This window comes from Aythya marila (genome assembly GCF_965140915.1).
Source record: "Aythya marila genome assembly, chromosome: 16".
NCBI lineage: Eukaryota > Metazoa > Chordata > Aves > Anseriformes > Anatidae > Aythya > Aythya marila.
This window is the reverse complement of record NC_139057.1, coordinates 361,099-387,601: the sequence shown is the minus strand read 5'-3', so window position 1 is coordinate 387,601 and position 26,503 is coordinate 361,099. Positions and strand designations below refer to the sequence as shown.

The 26,503-nt window shown below is 66.8% G+C and overlaps 1 protein-coding gene across 1 annotated transcript in view; it reads left to right on the top strand.

Moving 5' to 3' along the window:
• Nucleotides 1-26,202, top strand: part of SLC12A5 (solute carrier family 12 member 5) — a 29,975-nt gene extending 3,773 nt beyond the window's left edge. Inside the window, exons 2-27 of the mRNA XM_082773291.1 lie at nucleotides 8,507-8,601; nucleotides 8,968-9,099; nucleotides 9,404-9,550; nucleotides 9,995-10,049; nucleotides 10,913-11,043; nucleotides 11,219-11,460; nucleotides 11,531-11,742; nucleotides 13,191-13,358; nucleotides 14,176-14,274; nucleotides 14,466-14,523; nucleotides 15,404-15,578; nucleotides 16,506-16,624; nucleotides 16,990-17,088; nucleotides 17,168-17,287; nucleotides 17,521-17,625; nucleotides 17,710-17,878; nucleotides 18,698-18,893; nucleotides 19,154-19,323; nucleotides 19,418-19,549; nucleotides 19,818-19,925; nucleotides 20,081-20,203; nucleotides 20,288-20,475; nucleotides 20,728-20,742; nucleotides 21,043-21,176; nucleotides 21,554-21,662; nucleotides 21,801-26,202. Of these exons, the coding sequence (XP_082629417.1) occupies nucleotides 8,507-8,601; nucleotides 8,968-9,099; nucleotides 9,404-9,550; nucleotides 9,995-10,049; nucleotides 10,913-11,043; nucleotides 11,219-11,460; nucleotides 11,531-11,742; nucleotides 13,191-13,358; nucleotides 14,176-14,274; nucleotides 14,466-14,523; nucleotides 15,404-15,578; nucleotides 16,506-16,624; nucleotides 16,990-17,088; nucleotides 17,168-17,287; nucleotides 17,521-17,625; nucleotides 17,710-17,878; nucleotides 18,698-18,893; nucleotides 19,154-19,323; nucleotides 19,418-19,549; nucleotides 19,818-19,925; nucleotides 20,081-20,203; nucleotides 20,288-20,475; nucleotides 20,728-20,742; nucleotides 21,043-21,176; nucleotides 21,554-21,645 (3,284 nt within the window). The 3' untranslated portion in view covers nucleotides 21,646-21,662; nucleotides 21,801-26,202. The remainder of the gene's footprint in view (nucleotides 1-8,506; nucleotides 8,602-8,967; nucleotides 9,100-9,403; nucleotides 9,551-9,994; nucleotides 10,050-10,912; nucleotides 11,044-11,218; nucleotides 11,461-11,530; nucleotides 11,743-13,190; nucleotides 13,359-14,175; nucleotides 14,275-14,465; nucleotides 14,524-15,403; nucleotides 15,579-16,505; nucleotides 16,625-16,989; nucleotides 17,089-17,167; nucleotides 17,288-17,520; nucleotides 17,626-17,709; nucleotides 17,879-18,697; nucleotides 18,894-19,153; nucleotides 19,324-19,417; nucleotides 19,550-19,817; nucleotides 19,926-20,080; nucleotides 20,204-20,287; nucleotides 20,476-20,727; nucleotides 20,743-21,042; nucleotides 21,177-21,553; nucleotides 21,663-21,800) is intronic.
• The last annotated feature ends 301 nt before the right edge of the window (nucleotides 26,203-26,503 follow it).

The window sequence follows — 26,503 nt, the reverse complement described above, 5'->3', positions numbered from 1 at the left end:
CTGCCCTGGGGGCTGGCCTCGTGCAGCCCCCGAGCCTTGCACTGGGGCTCTGCATGCTGCATCCCGCCGGCCCCGGGACTGCCCCGTCCCTGGGCGCAGCCCAGCCCAGCCCAGCCCAGCCCAGTGCTGGCTCCCGCTCAGGCCGAGGGTCACGGCGGTGAAGGCAGCGCTGCGGCGGCTGTGCAGGCACGGCCCTGCGCTGCGGGGTCCCGGCAGAACACCACAGGTGGCAGGGCCGGGGCTGGGCAGCCGCTTCACTCCCCATCAGGTGCTCCTGGGCCGCGGGGAGCCCTGGGGCTGTGCTGGCGTGCACAGAGCTCGGGTGCATCCTGCTGGGCCGGTGCGCTGGGGGCGCAGCGCTGCTGGAGCCCCTGGTTCCCTGGGGACGCTGGCCCTGGGGTCCCGGCCTCGGCAGCGTGGCAGGGGCTGGGGGCAGCCGGCAGGGCTGGGGAAGGGCCACAGAGCCAACCCCTGCAAGGTGAGGCCTGGGAGCATCCGCGCTGCAGAGCAGCTGGCCCCGTACCAGGAAAAAGTAAACAATTAATTACAGCCGTCAAGAAGTAACTAACGCCAGCGGGCTGTCATGATCTCAGCCTGCTCCCGAGGAGATGCCGGGAGCTGCAGCCAGCTCCGGCTCTGAGATCCTCCTGGATTAAATGGGTGAAAGAAGGGGGGGCTGTGAGTTGATCTGTGGGGTCAGAGCAGCGTCCCTGTCTCCAGCCTGAAACTGTGCTGAGCCCCATCACCCTGCCCCAGCCCCATGCTGGCCTGGGGTCAGCCCCGGGGGGCCCCCAGCCCCGTGTCTATGGCACTGAGGGCCTGAGGGAGGGGGCTGTGTGCAGGTTTGTGCCAGAGCATTCCTGGCATCAGGAATCACTCCCCACTGCCCTCCCCAGGTGGGCTCGCTCCCAGCCTGCGTCCCTCAGGGTCAGCTTTCCCCGCTCTGCATCACTGCTGCAGCCTCGGCCAGCCCCCAGCCCTGCTCCTGCCGTGGCCTGGCCATCCAGCCCCCCCTCCCCGGTGTGCAGCCGGACGCTGGCACGGCTGTGGGTGCGGCGGGTCGCTGCGGGCCACTCGTGCTGCAGGGCCGGGAGGGCTCAGCCCCGTGCTGGCATCCTGCGGGCGCTGCCCCTGCCCGGGACCCTGCTGGAGCCCCCCGGCTGGGGGCTGCCTGGGGCCAGGATCACCCTGACCGCAGCTCTCGGTGTCCCTCGGGAGCTGTCAGACCCCGTCGGCACTGGGGTGCTGGGGTCCCGGGCAGCCCCCCCGTGCCGAGGGAGGGGCGCGGTGGCCGTCCTGCTGCGCCAGCTGGGGGGGGACCCGCAGCCCCCGCGTGCCCTGGTTCCTCCCCCAGCCCTGGCTGAGCCAGGCAGAGCGCTGCCCGGGGAGGTGGCGTGTGGCTCTGCTACAGCTCCTTCCCCCTCCCTCGCCTCTGCCTGCCACCGCTCCCCTCCCCAAAAACCCGACAGGGGATAATGCCTCCTGAATACATGATGAAGTGAGTAGTCAGGCTGGGCTCCGCCGCCGCTGCTGGGAGTGAGTGAGCGTGTGAGTCTGTGCATTGAGGCATCTCTGCACTGCAGCCTCCTCCTACATCCAGCCAGAGAGAAAGAGAAAGGCACGGAGGGAAGGCGGCTTGTTGCAGCGCGAGGCGCCGGCCCCGGGGAGGAAGCAAATCCCTCGCAGCCCCCGCGCCAGGACCGTAGCAGCCCCCAGCGAGGCAGCAGGCAGCGGCGCCATGCTGAATAACCTGACGGACTGCGAGGACGGCGACGGGGGGGCGAGTCAAGGTAAGGGGCGGCCCGGGGGCCGGCGGCAGCGGCCGACAGCGGGGCTGGGGCGGCCGCACCGGGAGCCGCGGGGGGCGGCGGAGCCGCAGCGGCGGGGGCGCGGGGAGAGCCGGGCGCTGCTCGGGACCGGGGGGGGGCTCGGGGAGGGGGCGCCGGCCGCGCCGGTGGGCTGTTGGTCGGGGGTCCCACGACGCCGCGGCGGGTGCGGGCGCTGCCCGTGCGGCGGGGGCCCCGCGGGGCTGCGGGCGCTGCGGGCGCTCCCGCCCCGGCTCCCGCTGCCGATCGCGGCTGTGGCTCCCCGCGGCGGCGCCCCCGCGCTGAGCCGCCCCCGCCGCCCGCCCGCCGCCCGGCCCCGCGCCCGCCGCTGCCGCAGTCCCGGGGAGCGGCGGCGCCGGACCGGGCTCGCCGCGGAGCCTCCTCCCGGGGCCGGGGCCGCTGCCCCCTCCCGGGCGGCCCCCGGCGGCGCTGCCCCGGTCCGCTCGGGACCCCTGCGACGGCCCCGCTCCGGCTGCCGCCCCCAGCCCTCCCCGCTGCCGCCCCCAGCCCTCCCTCCCCGTCCCCCGCTCCCGCTGCCGCCCCCCACCCCTGCCCACCCCCAGCCGCCCCCCCGCTCCGGCTGCCGCCCCCCAGCCCTCCCTACCGCCGCCCCCGGCCCCGCCGCCCCCGGCCCCGGTGCCCCCCCCCCCACCCCCCGCCCGCAGCCCCCGCCGCCCGGTGCCGCGCGGGGCCCCGCCGCTGTCCGCGGTGCTGAAGCTCGGAGCGGGGCCGCCCGGCCCGGCCGAGCCCCGCCGCAGCCCCGGCGCAGTGCAGGCGGGCAGGGCCGCCGCGGGAGAGGGGCCGGGGCCGCAGCCCCCCGGGGCCGCCGGGCCCCGGCGTTCGCTGCGCCACCGCCGCGCTTTGGCCCCTCAGCCCCCCGGCCCCCGCCGAGGCCGAGCCGCAGGGAGGGGGGTCCCCGGCCCCGCGGGGTCGTGTCCGGCCCCCGGCGCCCCGGCAGCAGGAGCGGTGCCGCAGCCTCCTCTGCGGGGTCTGTGCCAGGCGCAGGAGCCGGCTGCACCCGGGCGAATGCAGCGACGTGCGCGGGGGCCCTGCGGTGCCTCCCTGACCCCCGGTGCCACCCCCCCGGGTCCCCTCGGGGTCTGTGGAAAGCCGCAGCCAGGAGGGCTGCGGGGGGCAGCCAGGTCGGGCGCCTGTGGTGCAAGCCCCCGGCTGCCTGCAGCGGGCTCTGGGCAGAGCAACGCACGACGCTTTTGGCTTGTGTTCTGCCCCACGGCCTGACTCTGTGTAGTTGCTTGTTTATTCATGGCTCCACTCAAGGTCAGGGCTGGCAGGAGCCTTCTGGGGTCACCTTGCCCAGGTGGGGGGAGCCACGCTGACCCACCGCTAAACCCTTCCCCGGCTCCGACCCTCTTTGCTCTTTGCAGCACCAGGATCTATGCCGCCCATTACGTCTCCATCGTAGCAATGCTGGGCTGCGTAGAGGCAGGCATTCCTGCCGTGCTGCTCACAGGCTGTGTTCCTGGGGTCTGGCAGAGAGGCTGGACACAGTGCCACTACAGATGGATCATGCAGACTGTCCCTGGAGCTGGGCCTGGCTAGCTGCTGCTTGTGGGGCTGCAGATGCAGGGCTGGAGGAGGCTCCATGGGGCTGGGGAGCAGAGGAAGGTGCAGGGGAGAGGCACTGCAGGGCCCCCCCATGCACCTGTGCTGGGGGTGGCAGGGGTGGAGGATGCCCTGTGGCTGCTGCAGGGGGGCCGTGACTCTCCTGCACCCTTCCGCAGAGCTCCATGCTCAGGGTCTGTCTGGTGAGGATGGTGGACACCCTAGCGGGGGGGTGGCAGAGCTGATGCCTGGCCAGCAGGGACACCCCCACTCTCGCGGGCCCTGCAGCAGCTGCTGACCCGCCAGTGACTCGCTGAGACCAGCAGAGGAGCTGCTGAAGAAGCCCTGGGTCCCCACTTGTGCCCTTTCTGAGAAAAAGGCCACGCAGCAGCCCCTCTGCAGGTCCCTGCTCTGCACAGCCTGAGCGAGCTCTTCATGACAAGGGCTGGAAGGGCTCCAGTGCTGGCAGCCCAGTGAGAGCAGGGCCAGCAGCAGACCCTGGGGAGGGGATGGGGAGCAGGGGAGCGGGCAGGGCTGCTGCCTGCAGTGTCCGGGCCGGCTGCGTGCACTGCTCTGCTCCGGGTGAGGAAGGCACACCCTGCTCTGCAGGCACCTGACTGTCCGGGCAGAGGAGACCCAGGGTGGGGAAGCTTTGCTGTAGCTTCAGTCCACGGCCATTCGTGGCAGGGCTCAGGAGAATCTGGGAAGCTGTTTAAATGCAGCCAGCCAAAGCGCCTGTGCTGGAAATCCTGAGCCTGCAGGGCCGGCTGATCAAAGAGAGGATAATCCCAGGTTTAGGAAGGAAGAGGATAGGTCTGAAGTAGCAGTTGGTCCAATTTGGGTCAGGCAGTGAAAGAATCCAGCCCGAAAGGCTGCTCAGCGTGCTGGCCGGCTGGAAGGGTAACGTGCAGCTGGGACGGGGGGAGCTGCACACCCCCTGCCGTGCTGCAGCTGGGCCCAGCGCCGCCGGGTGCGCTGCCAGTGCCGTGCCAGCTGCCTGCACTGCCACCGGGCAGGGGACACGGGGGCTCCCTGTCCTCTCGGGGGTTCTCCCATGCTGGTGCCACCGGCAGGTACCCTCACATGGGGGAGAAGAGAGCCCCGGGGAGCAAACGGGCTGCAGCCCTGTGCAGAGGTGCCAGCCACTGGCAGGGCCCCTTGGCCTTCCCCACCTGCCTTAGGGCACCCCTAGGCCTGCAGGCCGGTGCCAGGACCAGCGTGCATGCGGCCGGGTCCCCTGGGTGGCCGGAGCGTGACAGAACAGTGCTGTGGCCACCCCCGGCCAGGAGCTTCTGCGAAATGGCAGCAGCTGGGGCCATCAGCTGCAGGACACGTGCTTGCCCATGTGCTTGCCAGCCCGCAGGGTAGCACAGAAGTGCTGGCGTGACCCCGGGGCTGCTCCTTGCAGACAGCCCTGGGCAGAGTCCCAGGGAGCTGGAGGAGGCTGCCGCCAGCCACCGCCCGCCAACGCTCTGGCGAAAGTCAAGGTGCCCCCTGTGCTCCTGGGGGGGGGGGCAGCCCCACGGCCTGGGCACCTTGAGCAAAGCAGGCAGGCGCTGCCCCGCTCCTCCCGGCTCCTGCTCCTGCGGCTGGGGCTGGGACCTGGCCGGAGCCTCCCGGAGCTGTGCCGAGCAGCGGGCTGGAGGTGCCTCCTGCGGAGCCCGGCGCAGGGCCTGGCAGTGCTGCCCGGTGCCTGGCCGGTGCCCAGCCCTGCGGAGGGGCAGTGCGGGAGGAGGCGGCGGCCAGGCCTGGGCTGGGGGTGCCAGCAGGAGCAGGAACCTGGGCACAGGAGGGAGCGTGGGGCCAGGGCTGCCCCCGCAGCAGCCCCCTCGCCCTCTGCTCCCACCCGGCCAGGGGCTGCACCCACAGCTCCCCGGGCAGGGCTAAGCGTGCCCGCTGGCCATGAGGGAGCCCAGCTGGCCCTTGCAGGGTGCCGCAGGGGGCACAGGCTGGCTTCAGTCCTGGCAGCAGCTCTGGTTAATTAGCCCTGGGGTTTGGCTGCCTGGGCTCCCCCCGCCCCGTTAGCGCTCAGTGACTGCGCCATGTAAAACGATTAGGGAGGATTTGGGATAAGGGACACGATGCTTCCCAACGCAATTTAGGGCTGAGTAAAAAGCCATGAAATAAATTATGGTTGGGGCTACAGCCCTGCCTGAGCGCTGCCCCATGGGATGGCCGTGGGTGCGCAGGGATGGTGCCATGGCCGCAGGGTCCCCTGCAGGCAGCGGGGCCGGGTTTGGGATGTCCCAGGCATGCAGGGCCAGTGGTAACCCCTGCCGCGAGCAGGATTACGTGATAGCCACGCTGGGGCTGTGGTTCCCTGCCAGCAACCCAGCCGCGAGCCCTTCCAGCCGCCGCAGCAAATTAAAAGGCCGATTCATGTTGAGTGATCCCTGGGGAGGGGGGCGGCTCAACGCCGGGATCGAAGCCTGGCACGGCTCAGCTCTGCTCCGCTGGAGCCGCCAGCCCGCAGCCCGGCCCTGCTGCTGCCCGGTGCTGCTCGTCCCCAGGCTGTGCTGGGGCGACGGGGCCACGGCAGGCCCACGGGCACCGGGGTCACCTGGCGGCCCGCGGCCGGGAGCCGTTACCCCTCAGCGCCACGGGCAAGGACCGGTCGCAGCGGTGGCGGTGAGGGACGGGCGGCCGTGCCCGGGACAGGCTGCGGTGCCCCTGCCTGGCTCTGCGCAGCCCACAAATCCTCTGACAGCTGCTGGGGAGCGGCTGCACCAGCCCCTCTGCGGCAAAATGGTCTCCAGCAGGAGCGGGGAGAGCATCCGTCACCTGGGACCCCGCCGCTGTGGCACTTAACTCCTTCTAGTCTGCGGGGCCGGGGGGGCCAACCGCGCTCTGGGGACACCGGAGCTGCACTGTGCGCCCCCAGGCCTCCACCTCGCACCGCCCCAGGGCCTCTCCCAGCGCTGGTCCTCCCACTGGCACCGCCAGGCGAGGGGCTCCTGTGCCCCAGGCCAGCCCCAGCAGCCCGGCTGGAGCCAGCGTGGGACCACGGTCCCTCCGGTGCCGCCAGGGGCAGCTCTGGGCTGCGGGGGCCGTGGGGCATTGCCCACCCAGGGGGCCCTGGGTGCTGGCAGCAGCGGGTGCGGGGGTGGCAGGAGCCTGGTCCCCAGTGCTTGGGCTCAGGTCCCTGCTCTGGTGTCGCTGGTATCCCGGGCAGGGGCCACGGTGCGGGGGGAGCGTGAACGAGGTTTTGGGGTGCTGTGGTGGTGCCGGCAGGTCGGGGCAGTGCAGTGGCCTGGGCACCCCCTGGTGTGGCTGGGCTCCGTCACGTGGAGCTGGTCGGTGTCGGTCCCGTGGGGCCAGGGTGGTTTGGGGCCGTGGGGCCCGGTCACTGTGCTCGGGGGGTGCCGAGGGTCCGGGTGCGGTGTGGGGCGCGGTGTTGGGGTGCCGTGTGGGGCCGGTGTCCGTCCGGCTGTGCCGTTACATAAGAGCGGGAGCCGAGGCGGCCGTGGCTCGCTGTTGCCATGGAAACCAGCACGGTGATGTCGTCGGCTGGGTACCGGGCGGCCAGGCAGGGCCCGTGGGCTCTGTGCTCCCGGGGGGGTCCTGGGGCCTGCCTGGGCTGCCCGGACCCCGGACCACCCCCACCCCGGCTGCCCCCCGCTGCCCCCCGGCAGCTGCCCAGACCCGGCCATGGGAGCGGGGCTGCGCGGGGCTGCGTGGGGTGGGGGGGCTCGGCCGGCCCCCGGCACTGCACACTCCGTGCCCCTCGCCTGGGGGTGGGGTCCCCAGGGCCGGCCCGGCAGCACCCCTGTTCGCCTGGCGCTTTTCTCCTGTCTGCACGCTCCCCGGAGCCCGTGGGCTTTGGCAGCGGGGAGCTGGGCGGCTGCCTGTGCACGCGGCTGTTACGTAAGGGGCTCCTCGCTCGGTGCTTTTGGCAAAACCGGCCCAGAAAGGAGCGCGCTGCCCTGCGCTGGCAGCCCCTCCTGCGTGGACACCGGGCAGGGGCCGCCTGTGGCTGCTTCCCTCACTCCTCTACGGTTTGGGGCTGGGAGGGACCTGCGGGAGGACCCCGTGGGCTCCGGCCCTGCCGTGGGCATCTTGCTGTCCCAGCTCCACACCGGAGCGCAGGGACCGGCAGGAGTGTGCGGGTCGGCATCACCTGCAGCGCCGGCGGTTTCGCCTCCCAGCCGGCCAGGAGCAGTTGCAGGTGATGAATCACGACCGCACACAGGCAAACGAGCTCCACAGATCCCCAAAATGAGTCAACTGTCTGGAGGCAAACGGTCTTCAAAGGACTGCTCCGCTCTAAACACGTGCGGGTCTGTCCTGGGGCTGCCGTTGGTGGGTGTCTGCGTGGCCGAGCTCTGTCCCCCTGCTGCCAGGCGCTCCTGGGCTCTGTGTTTGATGCCGGCGGAGGGCACAGCTCTTGCCCCGGCCCAGGCACGCCGAGCAGCTCAGTGACCCTGTCCCCACGGCGCGGTACGGGGCAGGCAGCCCCGCGGGTGCTGTAACACCAGGCTGCTCCACCGAGCGCTGGGTTCTTTGGCTCAGGGACATTTCCTCGCTCAGCTGCCCCGTGCGCTGCCCCTCCAGCCCCAGCCCCTCTCCCTTCAGTGGCTCTGCCTCAGCTCACAGAAATGCGCCACTCAAACGGCATCCGTGCTAGCTGCCGCTTTATTTCCAGCCTGATTTATTTCTGCTGCTCTGCAGCTCTCTGCTGCTTTCTTTGCTATTAAGCCTGACTCTGGGTGTCTTCTGCGCGAGGTCATTAATGCAGCGAGCAGCGGCAGCCCTTCCAGGCAGAGCAGCAGCTCTGCAGGCTCCAGGCAGCTCCCCTGCCCCAGGCAGAGCTGCAGGGGCTGCCCTCGGCGCTGGCCCCACCGGCTGCATCCCCTCCTCACCTTGCAGCCGCGGCACCCAGCTCCTGCGGTGCGTATCGGGGAGCGGGGCCGATGAGTTATTGCCCGTCCTGCAGGAGGGCCGGGCAGCCCGGTTCCCCCTGGATCCACACCAGTCGCTTTGCCCGGCGCTGGCACTGTGTGGATGTGCTCCAGTGAGCCCAGATGGTCAGAGCCATGCAGCTCTGGGGCCGGCAGCTCCTCTGGGGGCTGTGCTGGGACCAGGCACCACCGGCTCACCCCCACGTTCTGTCTTTGTAGGCGATGGCAATCCCAAGGAGAGCAGTCCCTTCATCAACAGCACAGACCTGGAGAAGGGCAAAGAATACGATGGCAAGAACATGGCCCTCTTCGAGGTAGGGCGAGCGGGCAGGCAGGGCAGGACCAGATGGATGGGACCTGGGGAGGGGGCTGTGGGGCACCGCGACGCCACAGAGCACCTGGGAAGGGTCCCCCTGTGGCAGGGCAGGCAGCGCCCCCGAGCCCTGGGGCGGGGGTGATGCAGCCCAGCCCTCAGGAGACACCTTGCCCACATCATGGCTGGCCTGTTGTGACCAGCACCGTGCCCCAGGGCAGCGTGTGGCCCGCAGCCGGGGGGGGCCGGGTGCCACGGGGATCGCAGCTCCAGTGCTGGGGTGCACCGGGCGTGCGGAGCAGTGTGGGGTCTGGGTGCTGTGGGACCCTGGGTCTGCCATCACCTCTCAGGACGCTGCTCTCTGCAGGAGGAGATGGACACCAGCCCGATGGTCTCGTCCCTGCTGAGCGGGCTGGCCAACTACACCAACCTGCCGCAGGGCAGCCGGGAGCACGAGGAGGCCGAGAACAATGACGGGGGCAAGAAGAAGCCGGTTCAGGTGAGGTGCACGGGGCCGTCGCTGCCCCTTTCTCCTGGCCTCTGCAGTCCTGGGCTGCAGCCCACCCCTGGGATGCCAGGTCCCTTGACCCCTGCAGGCACTGCCACCCCAGCGTCCCCCGTCACTCCAGTCCCCATAAAGGGCTTTGCAGGAGTAGGATCCCTCGCTCCCTCAGTGGCTCTTGCCCAGCCATGCAGCGCACAGATGCTCGCAGCCACGTTGTCCTGTGCTCCTCTTGCCTGCAGCAGTGTGCACGCATGGGCGCTGCCCACTGAGCCCTGACTGCTCCCTGCTTCCTCCACAGGCTCCACGGATGGGCACCTTCATGGGCGTCTACCTGCCCTGTCTCCAGAACATCTTTGGGGTCATCCTGTTCCTGCGCCTCACCTGGGTGGTGGGGATCGCCGGCATCATGGAGTCCTTCTGCATGGTCTTCCTCTGCTGCTCCTGCGTGAGTGCTCCCTGCGGCTCCTGCCCCTCGGTCTCATCCCGGGCACTCCCACTGGGCCAGGGGTGTCTGTCCCCCCTGGCAGCCGGGCTCCCCAGGATGCAGCAAGGAGCAACAGTGCTCGTGGCAGCACTTGCTGCCTGCTCAGCCGGTGCTCCTGCCCCACTTAGCAAGGAGAAGCCGCCCGGCTTCCCAGCGGAATCAGAAGCGGAACGGTGTTCGAATCGTGACCCAGATTGCACCTGCAGCGTGGGTGGGATGTGGCAGCAGTGCCCACTGCCCGGGGACCTGCATGCCCTGTTGCAGCCAGCCGCCCTGCCGGCAAAGCACCCGTCATCTCTGCCCACAGCCTGCTCTGGGGCCCTGCTCTCCTGTTCCGCTTCCCCACCCGCTGCCCGAGCGAGGAGGGAGCTCTGCCCGGTGCTGACACTGTGTTTCCTCCTGCAGACGATGCTGACAGCCATTTCCATGAGTGCGATTGCCACCAACGGCGTGGTGCCAGGTAGAGCAAAGGCCCTGTCTGCGCGTACCCGCGGCAAGGGGTTCCGGCTCCTTCATGGGGTGGGCGCCTGCCGGGTCCCCCGGCCCCAGATGTGCCCAGCCGAGCTCTGGGGCTTCCCCATGCCGCACACCCTTACCGGGCGGCAGCTGTCACTGGCGGCCCCGACCCTCTGCCACCAGCCCCATGCGGGTTCCCCGGGGGGGGAGCGAGGAGCTGGAGCCTCCGCCCCGTCCCCAGAGCTGCGAGGTGCAGATGGCAGCGGGAGCCGTCAGACACGGCTCCTCCTCTGCCAGACTGCAGCGGCCGCGGGGGAGCCGCTTCCCCAGCAGAGCCCGGGCGAGCAGCGGGAGGAGGATGGGTGCCGGGGTGCCGGGGAGCGGGGAGCCCCCGTCCAGGAGAGGCAGTGCTCGGGGCTGCTTCCCTGCACGTCTGCTTGGCCCCACAGAGCCAGGAGCAGGCGAGCTGCACACGCCCTGCTGCTCCGCGGGGCTCACACGGTGCTGGCAGGGTGTAATTAAAGCTATTTATCATCCTGCCGCCGCGGCGGGGCCATCGATCCCTGCTGCCCAGCTGTAAGGGCTCCTCTGGGAGGATGGAGCAGGGCATGGCCCGTGTCCCTGGGGCTCTAGCGCCTGTGTGGCTTCTCAGGGGACAGGTGTCCCCATGGCTGTCACACCCAGCTGCCGGGCTGCTGGGAACGGCTCTGGCGGTCTGGCTGTGCCAGGGCTCAGGACAGCTGAGCTGCTCCCTGCTGGAACGGTGTCCTGGGGGTACCCAGGCCCCTTCCTGCCCTCTGGGACCCTGGCCGAGCTGGGACTGCGCGTCAGGGTCTGGCTGGGGCCAACCTTTGCTCTCTCCGGCAGCGGGCGGCTCCTATTACATGATCTCTCGCTCCCTGGGACCTGAGTTTGGTGGGGCCGTGGGGCTCTGCTTCTACCTGGGCACCACCTTTGCCGGCGCAATGTACATCCTAGGCACCATTGAAATCCTTCTGGTGAGTGCCACGGTCCTTCCCCCCACACAGTGCTGAGGGTTCGCACCCTGCCAGTGTGGCTCTGCCCTTGCCTGCCCGTGCTGCTGGGCAGTGTGTCCACGTGGGGGGTCAGGGGTGCTCCCCAGGAGCCCTTCGAGGCTCCTTTGCCTGGCAGTGATGCCGTTCTTTCCTTCAGGCCTACATCTTCCCACCCATGGCCATCTTCAAGGCCGAGGATGCCAGCGGGGAGGCGGCGGCGATGCTCAACAACATGCGCGTCTACGGCACCTGCGTCCTGACCTGCATGGCCACCGTGGTGTTCGTGGGTGTCAAGTATGTCAACAAGTTTGCCCTGGTCTTCCTGGGCTGCGTCATCCTCTCCATCCTTGCCATCTATGCTGGTGTCATCAAGTCAGCCTTCGACCCACCGAGCTTCCCGTGAGTATGGTGTCCTGCGGGGCGGCGGGGCCAGGCTGGCGGCACGCTGCTGAGCACCCAACGCCCCCAGGATCTGCCTGCTGGGGAACAGGACCCTCTCGCGCCACGGATTCGACCTCTGCACCAAGGTGGTGGTGGAGGGCAACGAGACGGTGGGCTCCAAGCTCTGGGAGCTCTTCTGCACCTCCCGCTTTCTCAACGCCACCTGCGACGAGTATTTCACCATGAACAACGTGACCGAGATTGAGGGCATCCCTGGTGCTGCCAGCGGCCTCATCCAGGGTGAGTGAGCGGCGGGCAGCTTGTGCGTGGGTAGCTGCCCCTCAGGCATGGAGCAGAAAGCTGGTCCCAGTCTAGGAGGTGCGGGGCAGTGCAGGTGAGCCCTGCCAGGGGGATGCTCTTGCTCTGAAGCGCGGCCATGCCAGCAGTGGGAACGGCTGCACCACAGGACCAAGCCAGATGCCCTCAGCAGCCAGTGGGAACCCGACAGTTCTGAATGACACTGAAAGGCTGGGGACGAATAAATCCTCCCTTTGTTTTCTCTTCGCCTTTGGAAGGCCTGATACTGACCCGAGGTTTAGTGAGGAGTGATTGCCCCTTGGGGGTACTGTGCTGCTGCTGCTGGAGCACACGCACTGGGGAGCAGGAGCTGCTCTTCAGCCGGGCCTGGAGGGCGGCCAGGGCACAGAAAAACCTCGTGAATGCGCTGGGAGGAGCCACTTTTGACCTGTTTTTCTGGAGCTGCTGGTGCATTTCCCAGGTGCTCATGCTCCTCAGCTGGGTGCTGGAGGACGATGCTCCCCGCCATGGTCAGGGTGTTGGGCTGTCGGAGCTGCAGCCCTGGGGGGACGTGGCGCAGTGTATTTGCTGAGCATTCAGGAGGCTGCTGGTGGCCTCTGCTGCTGTAACTGAATTGGGAGGTGCGGGGACAGGCTGTGCCCCAGGCTCTGGGTCCCTCCTTGAGGGGAGAAATGTGCCTTTTGTGTGAGGACATGGGCTGTGCTGGCAGCTGGCAAGGGCTGTGCACAGCGGGGGCTGCCAGACCCGTCTGTAACCTGGGGGGTGGTCAGGGGACGTCTCGCTCCTGGGGAGGGATGTGCAGTGCCAGGTGCTTCGGGCTGGTCCTCGCAGACCTGCACAGACCCCACGGGGCAGCCCCAGCGCGATGCTGCCGGCCCCTGCCCAGCCGTGCCCACAGCGCTGGCTGCTTTCTGCTGCTCCAGTTTCTCGCTGCGATCTGTGGCCAAGGCAGCACACGCGGGGACACTAAGCCTGTTACATCAGCCCCACACTCATAATCCCATCAAAAACACTATCAAGTTACTTTGACACGATCCACTTTCCTTAAACCTATGTTGATCAGCATTAATTATATTACCCTCTTAATTATTTGCTACTGGAATCCCATGTCAGCTGCTCCAGTATCTTGCGGGGACGCTGCCAGCGGCAGGACATACCTGCTCCGGGCACCCGTTCGTGCTGCCAGCAGTGTCCCCGTGGCCCCGGTGTTGCTGAAGTCCATGGGAGGCTGGGCACGTGCCATCCCCCACCGGCCGGACACCAACTGCCCTGGCTGCGGCTGTGCTTGGCGAGGCTGGGCAGGGGACATGGTGCTGGGCACCCCCGTGCTCTGTCCCTTCTGGGTGCAGGGCTCAGGGACGCAGCCACGTGCATGGGCAGCTCCCCAGCCACATCCTCACGCTCACCGCGCCGGTTGTGCCTCCTCACAGAGAACCTCTGGAGCTCCTACCTGACCAAGGGTGTGATCGTGGAGAAGCGGGGGCTGCCCTCCGTGAGCCCCCCCGACACGCCAGTGGACATGGACCAGCCCTACGTCTTCAGCGACATGACCTCCTACTTCACCCTGCTCGTGGGCATCTACTTCCCCTCGGTCACAGGTGGGTGCCGCCGGCTCCCCGCTCGCACGTGCCGCCGTGCCTGCTCCTGCAGAGCCCCATGTGCGCCGCCCGCTGCCGCGGCCCCCGTGCCGGCGCGGGGGTGGATCACAGCCCGTCCTCCCACGCAGCTCCGGAGCCGGGTGCCTCGCTCCGCCGTGCTGACGTACCCGTGGCGCCGGTATTTATAGCTCCCGGGGGAGGAGGAGCCCTCCCCTGCCCCAGTCCTGCTGCAGAGCCCGGTGGGACGCCCCGCAGGCTGTCCTGGCGCCGCACTTGCTGGAAGGGCCCAGCAGTGCTGGGGGTCCTGGCACCTGATGGCCCTGCGACACCGCTCCATGCACGGCCCCTGGAGCACTCCCGCCTGGCGCTCGCTTGCTGGCACGGTGTGATTTTTCATGGATTTGTGTCACATCAATAATGCAGGCTGAGCCACAGGTAGCTGCATCCCCGCTGCGGGATCCTGCTCCACGTGCAGCAGCAGCTGGGCTGCAGGGCACATCCGTGGGGCCGTGCTGGACCCAATGGCACCAGCCGTGGCAAGACCCTTTCCCTGCAGCCACTGCCACTAACTCCCCTGCTTGAGCTAATTAAGGGCTAACGAGACAAGTCACATAAATGGGTTTTGTGCCTAATCCTTCAGTGGCCTCAGACTGCGGGTCAGGTGGGAAAGTGCTGGTGGGACGTGGGGAGCCTGCTGCGATGCAGCCGAGTGCCTGCTCCATGCCCCGGCACACGGCCCAGTGGGCGTCCTGCTGTGCTGCTGGCCTGGACACACGGTGGTGCAGCTCCCACCCCTGGCACCTTCCCCTCTCCCCAGGCATCATGGCTGGCTCCAACCGCTCGGGAGACCTGCGGGACGCGCAGAAGTCCATCCCCACAGGCACCATCCTGGCCATCGCCACCACCTCTGCGGTCTGTATCCTTCAGGGCTCGGCAGCGCCGTGGGTGAGGCCCCGCAGGCTGTGGCTGCAGGGCAGAGACTGCTCTGGGTCGGGTTCTGGCAAGGTAGCTGGGTGCCACTGCCCGTTCTGTTGTGCGGTGCCAGGGACAGGCAGGGTGGGTGTGGGGGGCTCTGCACCTCCCAGGCTCTCCTTGACTGCCCCGCAGACATCAGCTCCGTCGTGCTCTTTGGGGCGTGCATCGAGGGGGTCGTCCTGCGCGACAAGTGAGTGTCCCCGGGCCGTGCGGGGCAGGTGTGGGGTGAGCTGGGAGGGACAGGCTGGGGACAGGGACAGCTGCATGGGGACTTGTCAGGGAGCCACAACTGGGACGACTGGAACAGGCACGGTGGCACTGTGGGTCTGGCGGGGACAGCGTATGCAAAGGGAGGGTGCTGAGGCTGTGCGCTGCTGGGGCAGGCTCTTGGGGGTGCAAACCTTGTAAGAGGCTCTGGGGGCTCGTGTGCCTCTTCCCCCATGGTTTGCTGCTCACCTGCCGGTCCCTCCCGCCCCGGGCTGCGTGCAGCTCACTTGTTTGTCAACAGGCAGCCCCTGTATGTAGGGCAGCCCAGCTGGCTGCGTGCGGTGGGTGACACTTCTGGGTCGCCAGCACCAACACAAACTGGATCCGAGCTGCACGCAGCCTTAGTTGGCCTCCTGCTGGCAGAGGGGATGGGAAGCCCCCGTCCCACATCCCCCTGTCCCCACAGCCACCGGAGAGGAGCTGGGATGGACCCCAGCCACCTGAGCCCGCACTGCCTGGCTCATGCCCGAGAGGCAGCAGCCAGGGCAGGGCCCTTCTCCACTCCTGTCCCGTCCCGTCCCGTCCCGTCCCATCCCATCCCATCCCATCCCATCCCATCCCATCCCATCCCATCCCATCCCATCCCATCCCATCCCATCCCATCCCATCCCATCATCCCATCCCATCCCATCCCGTCCCGTCCCGTCCCGTCCTGTCCCCTCTGTCCCTCCCCTCCCCTGCGGTGTCCCATGGTGGCCAGCTGGCCGCGGGAGCTGGCCCTGCACCACCCCGACACTCTCAGGGCAAGGGTAGCTGGGGCTCGGCCAGGGGATGGAGCTGTGAGTGGTGCTGGTGCCCTGCAGGTTTGGTGAAGCTGTCAACGGGAACCTGGTGGTCGGCACCCTGGCGTGGCCGTCCCCATGGGTCATTGTCATCGGCTCCTTCTTCTCCACGTGCGGGGCTGGGCTGCAGAGCCTCACCGGAGCCCCGCGCCTCCTGCAAGCCATCTCCAGGGATGGGATCGTGCCGTTCCTCAGGGTAAGCGTCCCCAGACCCCACGCAGCTCCTGGTCTGCAGCACCCACTGTGGCTGCAGGTCCCCCCGGCGGCACTCCCGGGGCACCGGCGCTGCCCAGCAGCCTGCCCTCGTCCCGCGGGCACCGGCGCCGTGGCGGCCGTGATGGGTTTGGACACGACATGTCAGTGGGAGGAGTGTGCTGGGAAAGGTCAGGATCCCCCTCCCCCCTGCTGCTGTGCCACTTAATATTTTATCTGCTCTCTGAAGACGCGTTTTCACAACCTCATCTCTCCAAATCCAAACCGACAGCTCCCCCCAGGGAAGAGCAGGCTAATTTTAACTGTGCTCCTCCACCCTGCCAGCCATGTTCTGAGCTTTCTCACAAGGACTGCAGCCTGCGCCCTCTAATGCGCCCAGACATGCATCCGCAGCCCCCGCGCCCCCCAGACCCTCCCCTCAGCCGCTGCCCCCTCTCCCTGCGCCCCCTCAGCTGCAGGAGATGCGGCTGCCTGGTGCCTGGCGAGGGTCCCGGGGGCTGGGGCTGCTCTGCAGCCCCTGGGGGCAGGCAGGGCCACTGGCTGTCGGGAACAGGACTGTGCCCGTGCTGCTGGCCCTGTCTCCACTTCCCTGTGGGACCTGCACCAGTTTGTGGAGCCTCTGGTACACGGGGGGGGGTCTGACCCTGTGGGGCTGTGCCGAGGAGCCTCTGGATGGTGCATGGGGACACCCTGCACTGCTGGCCCCAGCTCCGTCACTGCCCCAAGAGCAGCTCGGCCAGGGGGTGCATGGCACCGGTACATCTGTGGCACAGTGACCCCGGGCCCCTTCCCAAACTGGAGCTCGGCCTCCACCACCTGTGCTGGGGCTGGGCTGTGTGCTGCGTCCACGGGCTGCACGGTGCCGCCTCCGCCGAGCCCCTAACGCTCTGCTCTCCTGCCCCACTCCCAGGTCTTCGGCCATGGCAAAGCCAACGGGGAGCCCACATGGGCTCTGCTGCTCACCGCCTGCATCTGTGAGATCGGGATCCTGATCGCTTCCCTGGACGAGGTGGCTCCTATCCTGTCCATGTAGGCAGCATGCTCTGTGCACACACACCTTCAGCAAGGGGGCGGCCGGGCCTCGTGCTCCATGCCCCGGCCGGGCAGGTTGCCCCTGCGTGTCTCCGCCACTTGGGGAGGGCTGGGACAAGCACACGGCCTCCCACAACCCCTTAACCCCAAAAGAGGCCGCTCTGGGGGTGCACCACATTGGCTCTGGGTGTGGGGTCCCACGGGTTCCAGTGCAGCCGTGGTGAAGCATCTCCCTGTGCCCATGGGCAGGGCCCTGGCTGGCTCCAGCTCCGCGGGGTCGGGGCGTGCAGCGGAGCCTGGCTGCACCCCGGGTCCAGCCCAGCCTCCCGGTGTGCCAGGCTCAGCCTCTTTCTCTCCCGCAGGTTTTTCCTCATGTGCTACATGTTCGTCAACCTGGCCTGCGCGGTGCAGACGCTGCTGCGGACACCCAACTGGCGGCCACGCTTCCGCTACTACCACTGGTGAGCCGGGTGGGCGGCGGGCACACGGCTGACCCCAGCCCCACGCTGCGGGGCTCTGACAACGCCGTGCCCTCTGCAGGACCCTCTCTTTCCTGGGCATGAGCCTGTGCCTGGCGCTGATGTTCATCTGCTCCTGGTACTACGCGCTGGTCGCCATGCTGATCGCCGGCCTCATTTACAAATACATCGAGTACCGCGGGTAAGGGCGGCTCAGGGGCTGGCAGATCCTGGCCAGCGCCACCGGCCCCGCAGCGGGGTCTGCAGCGCCCAGGGGTCCTCAGCTCCCCACGACCCACCCACTCCCCCCGGGATGCTCCGGGTGCTGAGGGGCTCTTGCCTCGCTCCACTGCTTGCGGGCTCCTGGCGCTGCCCAGTGCAGGCACCGGTGGCTGGAGCCGTGAGCATCCCCTGAGGCGCTGCCCTGTGCTGCAGGGCGGAGAAGGAGTGGGGTGACGGGATCCGGGGGCTGTCGCTGAGTGCTGCCCGCTACGCCCTGCTGCGGCTGGAGGAAGGGCCCCCCCACACCAAGAACTGGAGGTGAGGCCGCGGGGTGGAGGGGTGGCGGCGGCGCGGCGCCGGGCAGGGCGGCCGCAGGCGCTGACTGCAGGACCTTCCTTCCAGGCCCCAGCTGCTGGTTCTGGTCCGTGTGGATCAGGAGCAGAACGTGGTGCACCCACAGCTCCTGTCCTTCACTTCACAGCTCAAAGCAGGCAAGGGCCTCACCATTGTGGCCTCTGTGCTGGAAGGGACCTTCCTGGACAACCACCCGCAGGCGCAGAGAGCCGAGGAGGTGAGAGCTCGCCAGTCCCTCCCTGCGCCGACGCCTGCGCTGGGGCTGGTGCCAGCTCCGTGCCGTGGCCCCCGTGTCCCTGCAGAGCACCCGGCATTTCCGCCCTTCTGCGGGGCTGCACTGGGAAGGCACTGGCACAGAGGGGCAGTGGCACCCGTAGGATGCCTGCCCTGCTCCCCGGGACACCTGGCAGCAGCCAGGTGCTGATCCTGCCTCCTGGCTGTCACTGCAGGGCTCGGCACAGCACCAGCGGGGGCTGCAGTGCTGCTGTGCTGAGCAGCCCCTCAGCTGTGTCCCCACAGCCCCAGCCCTGCTCACAGCCCTCGTGGCCGCAGCTTCGGGCTGTGCAGGAAGGGAGCCTCTCACCACCAGAGCCAGAGCCCCTCCTCCCCCCGCACCTCCGCACCAGCCAGGCGGCACATTAATGAGATTAAGCCCTCAGAAGCAAACAGTTTCTCTCCCATGCAGACATGTTATAATTTCTCTGAGTAAATAACTCTAATTGCTGCTCTGCCGCCCGTCAGAGCCCTGGCACGGGGACACCCTCAGCTCGGCACGGCGCAGAGCCACGCGCCAGCTCTGCTCGCAGACGAGCCTCCTCTGTCCCAGCCCCAAGCCGCCGTCCTGCTGTGGGGCACCGCACCCCACAGCCCCCTCCCCACAGCCTGCACCCCGCAGCCTGTACCCCACAGCCTGCACCCCACAACCCACTCCCCTCCAGCACCAGCCCCCTGCACCCCCCCTGCCCCAAGGGCAGCCCCGGGCGCCGTCTCAGTGCTGGGCTCCCGCGGTCCCTGACGCCGTCTCTCCCGCCGCCAGTCCATCCGCCGCCTGATGGAAGCGGAGAAGGTGAAGGGCTTCTGCCAGGTGGTGATCTCCTCCAACCTGCGGGACGGCATGTCGCACCTCATCCAGTCCAGCGGGCTGGGCGGGCTGCAGCACAACACGGTGCTGGTGGGCTGGCCCCGCAGCTGGCGCCAGAAGGAGGACCACCAGACCTGGAGGAACTTCATCGGTAGGGCTGCGCGGGGCCGCCGGGCTGCTCCAGCCTCCGGGCCCTGTCCCGGCCATCGCTGGGGTGCAGCCGTGAGCAGTCCCGGCTGACATGGTGCTTTTCCCTTCCCTTCCCTTCCCTTCCCTTCCCTTCCCTTCCCTTCCCTTCCCTTCCCTTCCCTTCCCTTCCCTTCCCTTCCCTTCCCTTCCCTTCCCTTCCCTTCCCTTCCCTTCCCTTCCCTTCCCTTCCCTTCCCTTCCCTTCCCTTCCTCTCCCTCCCAGAGCTGGTGCGAGAGACCACGGCCGGGCACCTGGCCCTGCTGGTGGCCAAGAACGTCGCCATGTTCCCGGGCAACCAGGAGCGCTTCTCGGAGGGCCACATCGACGTCTGGTGGATTGTCCATGACGGGGGGATGCTCATGCTGCTGCCCTTCCTCCTGCGGCACCACAAGGTAGCTCTGCCCTGCGCATAGGTGGGGGTCTGGGGCCAGGGCCGTCCCCACCGTGCCCTGCCCACACCTCCCTCCCGCCCTTGCTTCCCCACAGGTCTGGCGCAAGTGCAAGATGCGTATCTTCACGGTGGCACAGATGGATGACAACAGCATCCAGATGAAGAAGGACCTGACGACATTCCTGTACCACCTGCGCATCACAGCGGAGGTGGAGGTGGTGGAGATGGTGAGTGCTGGGCTGGGGGGGGTGCCATGGCCCAGGGTGCTGCGCCACGGGGACGTGCAGCACCACGGAACTGGGGGCACTGGGGCACAGGGGCACACAGCATCGTGGTCATGTGCAGAGCTGGGCAGATAGCACAGACTCGTCTAGATGTGCAGCCTGGCAGCACCACAGGGACTCGCAGGCCCATGGGACCACGCAGGGCCGGGGAGGGGAGCAGGGAGTGCTGCTGGCCAAGCCCCACAGTTTCTCCTGCTTCCCCATCCCACAGCATGAGAGCGACATCTCTGCCTACACCTATGAGAAGACGCTGGTGATGGAGCAGCGCTCCCAGATCCTCAAGCAAATGCACCTCACCAAGAACGAGCGGGAGCGGGAGGTGAGGCCGCAGGACAGCCCGGCTGGGAGCTGGCTCCGTGGTGGCTGTGCCTGAGCTCCCCTCGGCGTGTGCTGGTCCTGCGGGAGCTCCGGGCTGGGGCCTCCTCTCGAGCCCTCTTCTGCCCTGCTCCCCCCACTGACCCCCATCCCACACAGATCCAGAGCATCACGGACGAGTCTCGCGGCTCCATCCGGCGCAAGAACCCAGCCAACACACGCCTGCGCCTGAGTGTCCCCGAGGAGCAGGTGGGCGACGGAGAGGAGAAGCCGGAGGAGGAGGTGAGGCGCCGTGCGAGGGGTCCTGGCCTGGCTGCCAGCTCTGGTCCCTGCCCCTTGCCCACCATTCCCTCTGTTCTGCTGCAGGTCCAGCTCATCCACGACAAAAACGCCACCACCTTCTCCAGCAGCTCCCAGTCCCCTGCCGATGAGGCGGAGACGGCCCCTGAGAAGGTGCATCTCACCTGGACCAAGGAGAAGACCGTGGCTGAGAAGAACAAGAGCAAGAGCCCCGTCAGCCCTGAGGGCATCAAGGACTTCTTCAATATGAAGCCGTACGGCCCCACATGCCGCTGCCCCGTCCCCTGTGCACTTTGACCAGGCCCATGGGTGCACCAGGGGCTGGCTGTGCTGGCTCCATCCTTGCTCTGAGCCCCCATGTGCAGAGGGGTGGGTGGGAGGGGGAGGTCGGGGTCCCCACACAGGAGCATCAGGAGGACGGGGTGCTGGGGGACACTGGGGTGCGTGCCTGACACTCATTTTCTCTTCCTTTCTCTCTTTTCCCACCCCCATCGTGATCCTGGCAGGGAGTGGGAGAACCTGTAAGTATGTGGGGTTTTTTGGGGGGTCAGGGTGGGGGAACCGGCAGCTGCTCGTGGGCCCTGTGCACAAGGGCGGCTCCGTGAGCCCGAGCAGGCAGCGCAGGCACACCGAGCGCAGCCCCGCAGCTCGCAGCCACCGGTGTGGGTTTGGCACCACCAGTGGCCGTGCCAGGCAGGGCTTGCTGTGCCCGCAGCTCGTGCCGCAGCCTGGTCCTGTCCCCCCTGCCTGCCCCCGGCCCCTTGGGGCCCTGCATGTGGCTGCTGTGCCCGACCCTGTGCCCACGTGTGCCGTCTCCCCAGGAACCAGTCCAACGTGAGGAGGATGCACACAGCTGTGAAGCTCAACGAAGTGATCGTGAAAAAGTCCCAGGACGCCAAGCTGGTCCTGCTGAACATGCCGGGGCCACCCCGCAACCGGAAAGGGGATGAAAACTGTATCCTTCCTGCTGCCCCGGGGCCGGGGCACAGCGCCTCTCTGCAGGGTGGGGGCCGGGACTGGGACCCCGGTGGGGCCGGAGCTCTTGCACTGCTCTGGTGCTTGAGCCCGGGCGCTCCCACGGCTCCTGCCTCTGCCTGAGCCCGACCGTGTCGATGGCAGCAGCCTGCGTGCCTGGCGGGTGCGCTGTGGCCATGGGGGGTGGCAGGCCCTCGGTGTTGCACCGCACGTGATGTGCCGGCTCATCGCGGGGTGGCTGCCTGCTGCGAGGGGCTCAGACGTGGTCCCAGCTGCATGACATGGAGCCCAGCGGCTCCCCGGGTGCAGGGCTGTCCCCGTGCTCCCTCTTGGCATTCCTCCTTGACAGCCACGCAGACATGGAGTTTCTGGAGGTGCTGACAGAGCACCTGGACCGAGTGCTTCTGGTGCGTGGTGGGGGCCGGGAAGTCATCACCATCTACTCCTGAAATACCGCGCGAGAGAGGTTTGTCCGCACCCCGAGAGCCCCGCCACCCCCTGCACCGCGCTCCTGGAGGGGAGGAGGGAAGGCCTGATGGCAGCCGGTGCGCAAAAACTTCACCTGGCTTTAGCCGTGCCCCTGATCTCTCCATTCGAACTGCAGCACCAGATCTTCCGGGAGCATCCAGCACCAGAGCAGCTGTTCCTCATTGCAACGTCACAGCACTGCTGTCCTTGTTTATATATAAATATATACAGTGTACCGCGGACTGAGCACCGGAGCCCAGCGCTGCCGCCACCGCCGGCCCCAGCAGGGCCAGCCCCCGCTGCCGGCCCCCACGCTGCTCCTCGCGGCCCCCCCAGCCAGGCAGGAGGGCAGCTGTGCCGAGATGGGCTCCCGGGCCCTGCTGTGCTGCTACCCCCCTGCGGAGCTTGGCTGGATGTGCCTGTGCCCTGTGACTGCCCGATGCCCGACGCTCATGCCCTGCCTCTCTGTGGAGGTGCTGGGAGAAGAGAGAGGCCACCAGCATGCTTTCCTCGCCGGATGCTCCTCTCCCCACCTCTGGCAGTGCCCGCTGGCCCCGGGAGGGCCGGGGCCCCTGACTGTGCTGGGCCTGGAGCGCCCCGACTGCTGCTGCCCGTCTGGAGGCCATGGGCCGTGCTCACGGAGAGGCACTCGAGATGGTTTGGAGGGGGCAGAGGGTGGGGGGCAGCCGAGAGGGTCGGGATGCCGGAGAGCAGCAATCCCACTGCAGCATGAGCTCTGGCCTGGGGTGGGTGGTGATGATCCTTGTCCCCCTCCCCGCTGACCCCGGCTCCCTCTGCCCTGGCTCTCGTGCTGCGGTCACTGCCTGGAGCCACAGTGTCTGCAGTGGAGCAGATGCCCCACCGTGCACGGCGTCAGTCGGAGCCACTCGGGACTGTGGGGGTGCCGCCAACCCCAGGCACCTGTGCCTGCTCGTGGCCTGAGCGCAGAACTGGTGCCACACTGGGGGCTCTGGGGGCTGTCTGGACCCCACACTGGCCAGCCCACCAGTCCCCTATGTCCCGCTGCGTCTGCAGGGCTTCACCCCTAGCCCCTAACCCTGGTCCTAGGCAGGCACAGGTGCTGCCATGGGGCTCTAGGAAACTTGGGATTTGCGGGTAGTTTTTAACATATGCAAAGTCTGTTTGACTGGTCTCAGCCCTGCTGCAGCAGCTCTGGCTGGGCCCTGCAGCAGGGAGGTGGCTGTAGGGGCCCTGTGCCCCCCTGGCACTCGTGGCTGCGCTCCCTCTCCCCAGCACCACGCTGCTGCTGGGGCAGTGCCGTGGGCAGACCCCAGAGCCCCTGGAGCCACTGGCCAGGGTGGCGTGGTGCAGAGCCCGTCCCCTCCCGCCACAGCCCTGCAGCAGGCAGCAGGACGCGGCGGGACGGCGTGGGACGCCCCTCAAACATGTCCTACCGTCGGCAGCAGCTGCAGAGCCACCCCCGTCCCCCACAGCATCTCTCATGCCAGAGAAACTGAGGAGCTTTTAACAAATGTGAACGGTTCCAGGAACCACGCAGGAAGCGGTGCCGGGGGCAGCCATGGCGTGCCGTCATCCGGCCCCGGCCCCATGTACATAGTGTACATAATACAGTACGTGTATTTTTAAAGTGATCATATTTATGTTAATAGAACCAGATGAAGTCTATATATAGAGATCTATATCTATACTGAGAGATGCAGGGCTATGCTAGCACCAGGCTGTGGGGACGGAGGTGTGACAGGCTGCTCCTGCAAGAAAAGGGCGCCCATCCGCCGGCACCGAGCGCCCTGGGGTGGCGGTGAAGGCTGTCACCTTCCCCAGCCATCAGCAGCCCCTGGGAACGGGCCAGGTTGTGGGTTCATTCTCTTCTTGATTTAGCTTCTTAAAAGTTTCAGGGAAAAGAAATTACAGACTTTTCTGAACTTGTTTCACAGCAGATTTGAGCTTCCACTCGAAGTGCAGCCTGCTAAGAGTTGCCCTCTCCTGGCAGTGCTGGCTGCTTTGTGTCAGCCTGGCCCCGCACAGCAGCGCGATGTCCCCTCCACGCACGGTGGACAGTGAGGGTGACCCGGCCAGAGCTGAGCCCAGCGCTGGAGCTCTCCTCCTCCTCCTCCTCCTCCTCCTCCTCCCCCTCCAGACGGCCCCGATGCCTCCCCTCGCCCCGCGGCACCGTGCGGCCCGCAGCATCCTGGCCAGCAGGGAGGAGCGGGTGCTGTGCAGCGTCCCCATGGGTGGCTGGGCAGCAGTTGGCACCTGCTCCATCCCCGCAGCCCTGGCAGCCAGCCCTGTGCTCGCCCACCCATCCTACGGGCTGGGGCCAGCCACAGCCCCCAGCTCCAGCCTCCGGGAGGGCAGGAAGCTCCCTCTGCACAGGAGGACTCTGTCCCCTCTTCCTCTGCAGAGCTTCTCTACTCCTCCAGTTCCAGGCCAAAGCTATATGGGGCTGCTTGGATAGAAAGAAGTTTTGGTTCGTTTGTGCTCTTTTTTTGGCTTTTGGCTTTTTTTTTTTTTTTTTTTTTTGCTTTAAGAGACTACTTGGACACACTCCCAGACCAAAACCAAGCCCCAGCTGCACATCTGTGCCTGTTTATACCTTGCTCCTACATTTCCATCACTCCCAAAGTGCCTCCCTTCTCTCCAGCAGCCCCAGCCAGGCTTTCTGCCATGGTAGCTCAGCTCGCTGCACAGATGCAGCAGGTTGCATCACAGACTGGTGTGGAAGACAGATAGTGCCAAGAGACTGGTTCCCTGCTGCCAGGGGAGCCCAGCTTTTACAGAAGAGGAAAGTCAGGCTGAGATGCTGTCTCAGCACAAAGGCTCTGGGCTGATGAGCAGAACAGACACACCGAGCAGTGCTCCTGGTCCGGCCACTGCCTCTGCCGCTCGCTCAGAGCTTTTACAAGAGCAGGAGGCATCCACAGGTGAAAGGTTCCTTTTGCCTGGGGCAAGGGCAGTCCCATGGGACACAGGCTTTGCCAGGCTCTGCCCCTACACCACCATGCACAAGCTCGTGTGCTGTTTCCAGCCTCCCCAAAGTATTTGAAGCACTTCTGCAGTACCAGAGGAGGCATGCACACCGACCTGCCCACTCATCTCATGTGCTAGCACCACGCTTGTTTGGCCTGCAACGCTTGCCAACGGCTCTGCGCCTGCGGAAGACGCAGCCCCCCCGCAGTCACCCTCTGGTCACAGCCCGGCTTTGCCCTGCAGCTGCCCCCAGCCCTGCGGGGCCGCCCAGCAGCGAGCCTCAGGCAGCTCCTGGCACGGAGGCAGCAGCGAGAGCCCGAGCACAGAGGGGTTATGGCAGCAGCAGCAGCCAGTGGCAGGAGCATCAGGGCCAGGCAGAGCTCTTGCTCTGGCTGCACATGCGGGTTTTTGGGGAAGAAATTCTCTGCTGAGCAGCGGTGACGCCAGGCCAGAGCGTGCTGCCCGGCAGGCGGGTTTGCTTCATCGCTTCCCAGCATCCAAACAGGTCCCGCTCCCCCTCTGCCCTGTTTCAACTTCCCTTGGTAAAGCTGCAGTCCTGGCTCCTCCGGGGAGCCAAAAGGCGAGCTGTTTCCATCAGTCCCACTAAAACAAAGCATTTCCCTTCCTCATCCTCCAGCAAGAACAGGGCGCAGCTCTTGGCACAGCCTGGGCTGCCTCAACCCCCTGCCAGGCAGCTCTCGCTGCGGCAGGCAAGGTGCTGGTTTCCACGGTGAGTTCTCACTTGCCTTTGGTCTGGAGAGGGCCAGTTTTAGCAGACAGCACTGCATGTTAGTTTACAAACCCAGCCCTGCACGTTTGGCCTCTGTGAGTGTTCAGTTTCCCCAAGGAGCATCCTTCTGCTGTTCGCCATGGTGCAGACGATGCCCGCGGCAGGAGCGTGAGCTCCCCGTCGGGCACGGCGCGGTTTCTGCCCCGGGGACCCCGCACCCCCCAGGCTGCCCCAGGCAGCCACGGCACGGGGCCGCAGCGAGGCGCGGGGGGGGTCGGGACCCCCTCTGCAGCAGGACTGAAACCGAGCAGAAGGCCCGGCAGGTCTGAGAGTTGCTGGTTACAACACTTTCTGTGCTACATGTGCAATATATTTGTTATGAATGTTATCACCCAGTCAGTTCATTCAATAATCTTTTAATCACTGTAGCTAGATGTTCTGCGTCCATTCAAGTGACTTTTATTCGAGTGCAATATTTCAATAGACATGTAGTGACCTAGTATGCTTTGTGTTTTAGAGAATCTGTGTGCAGAGCAATGCAATTAAGTTTAAAACCTTGTAAATAAAACAGGTTGCAAACCAAAAACTAAAAAGAAAAAAAAAAAAAGTATTAGGCTTGCATTTAATTTCTGTGACTGTTTCAGTATCGTGCGTTAGGCCGCCTCAGTACAGCCCCTGTGTTCTCTGTGCAGGTATTAATGGAGGAGTGGCTCCTCAGCTGTTGAATGCTCCCTGTTAATGCTTTACTGCTTTACCTGTATTCATTTTTCTAGACTCCTGTCTGCACAAAATGCAATAAATGATTTTATTACACCCTTCACTACTTGCATGGGGAGTTTTCACTTGCTTGCAGGGTCTCCACAGCTACTTTGCACTTGGCTGCCTCCATGTCAGTAACAAGGAGCCACCAACAACCGGAGCGTCAGATTGCAGAGGAAGCAAAGCATGAGAGGAGCGGCGTTAAGTGCCAGTTTATGGAATTGTACAATATCTGGAGTTGGAACAGGCCCCCCAGGATCACCAGGTCCCACTCCTGGCTCTGCACAGGACCACCCAAACCCAGACCCCGTGTCTGAGCGCTGTCCCAATGCTCATTGAACTCCAGCAGCTCGGTGCTGTGACCTGGGGAGCCTGTTCAGTGCCCGACCACCTCCGGGTGC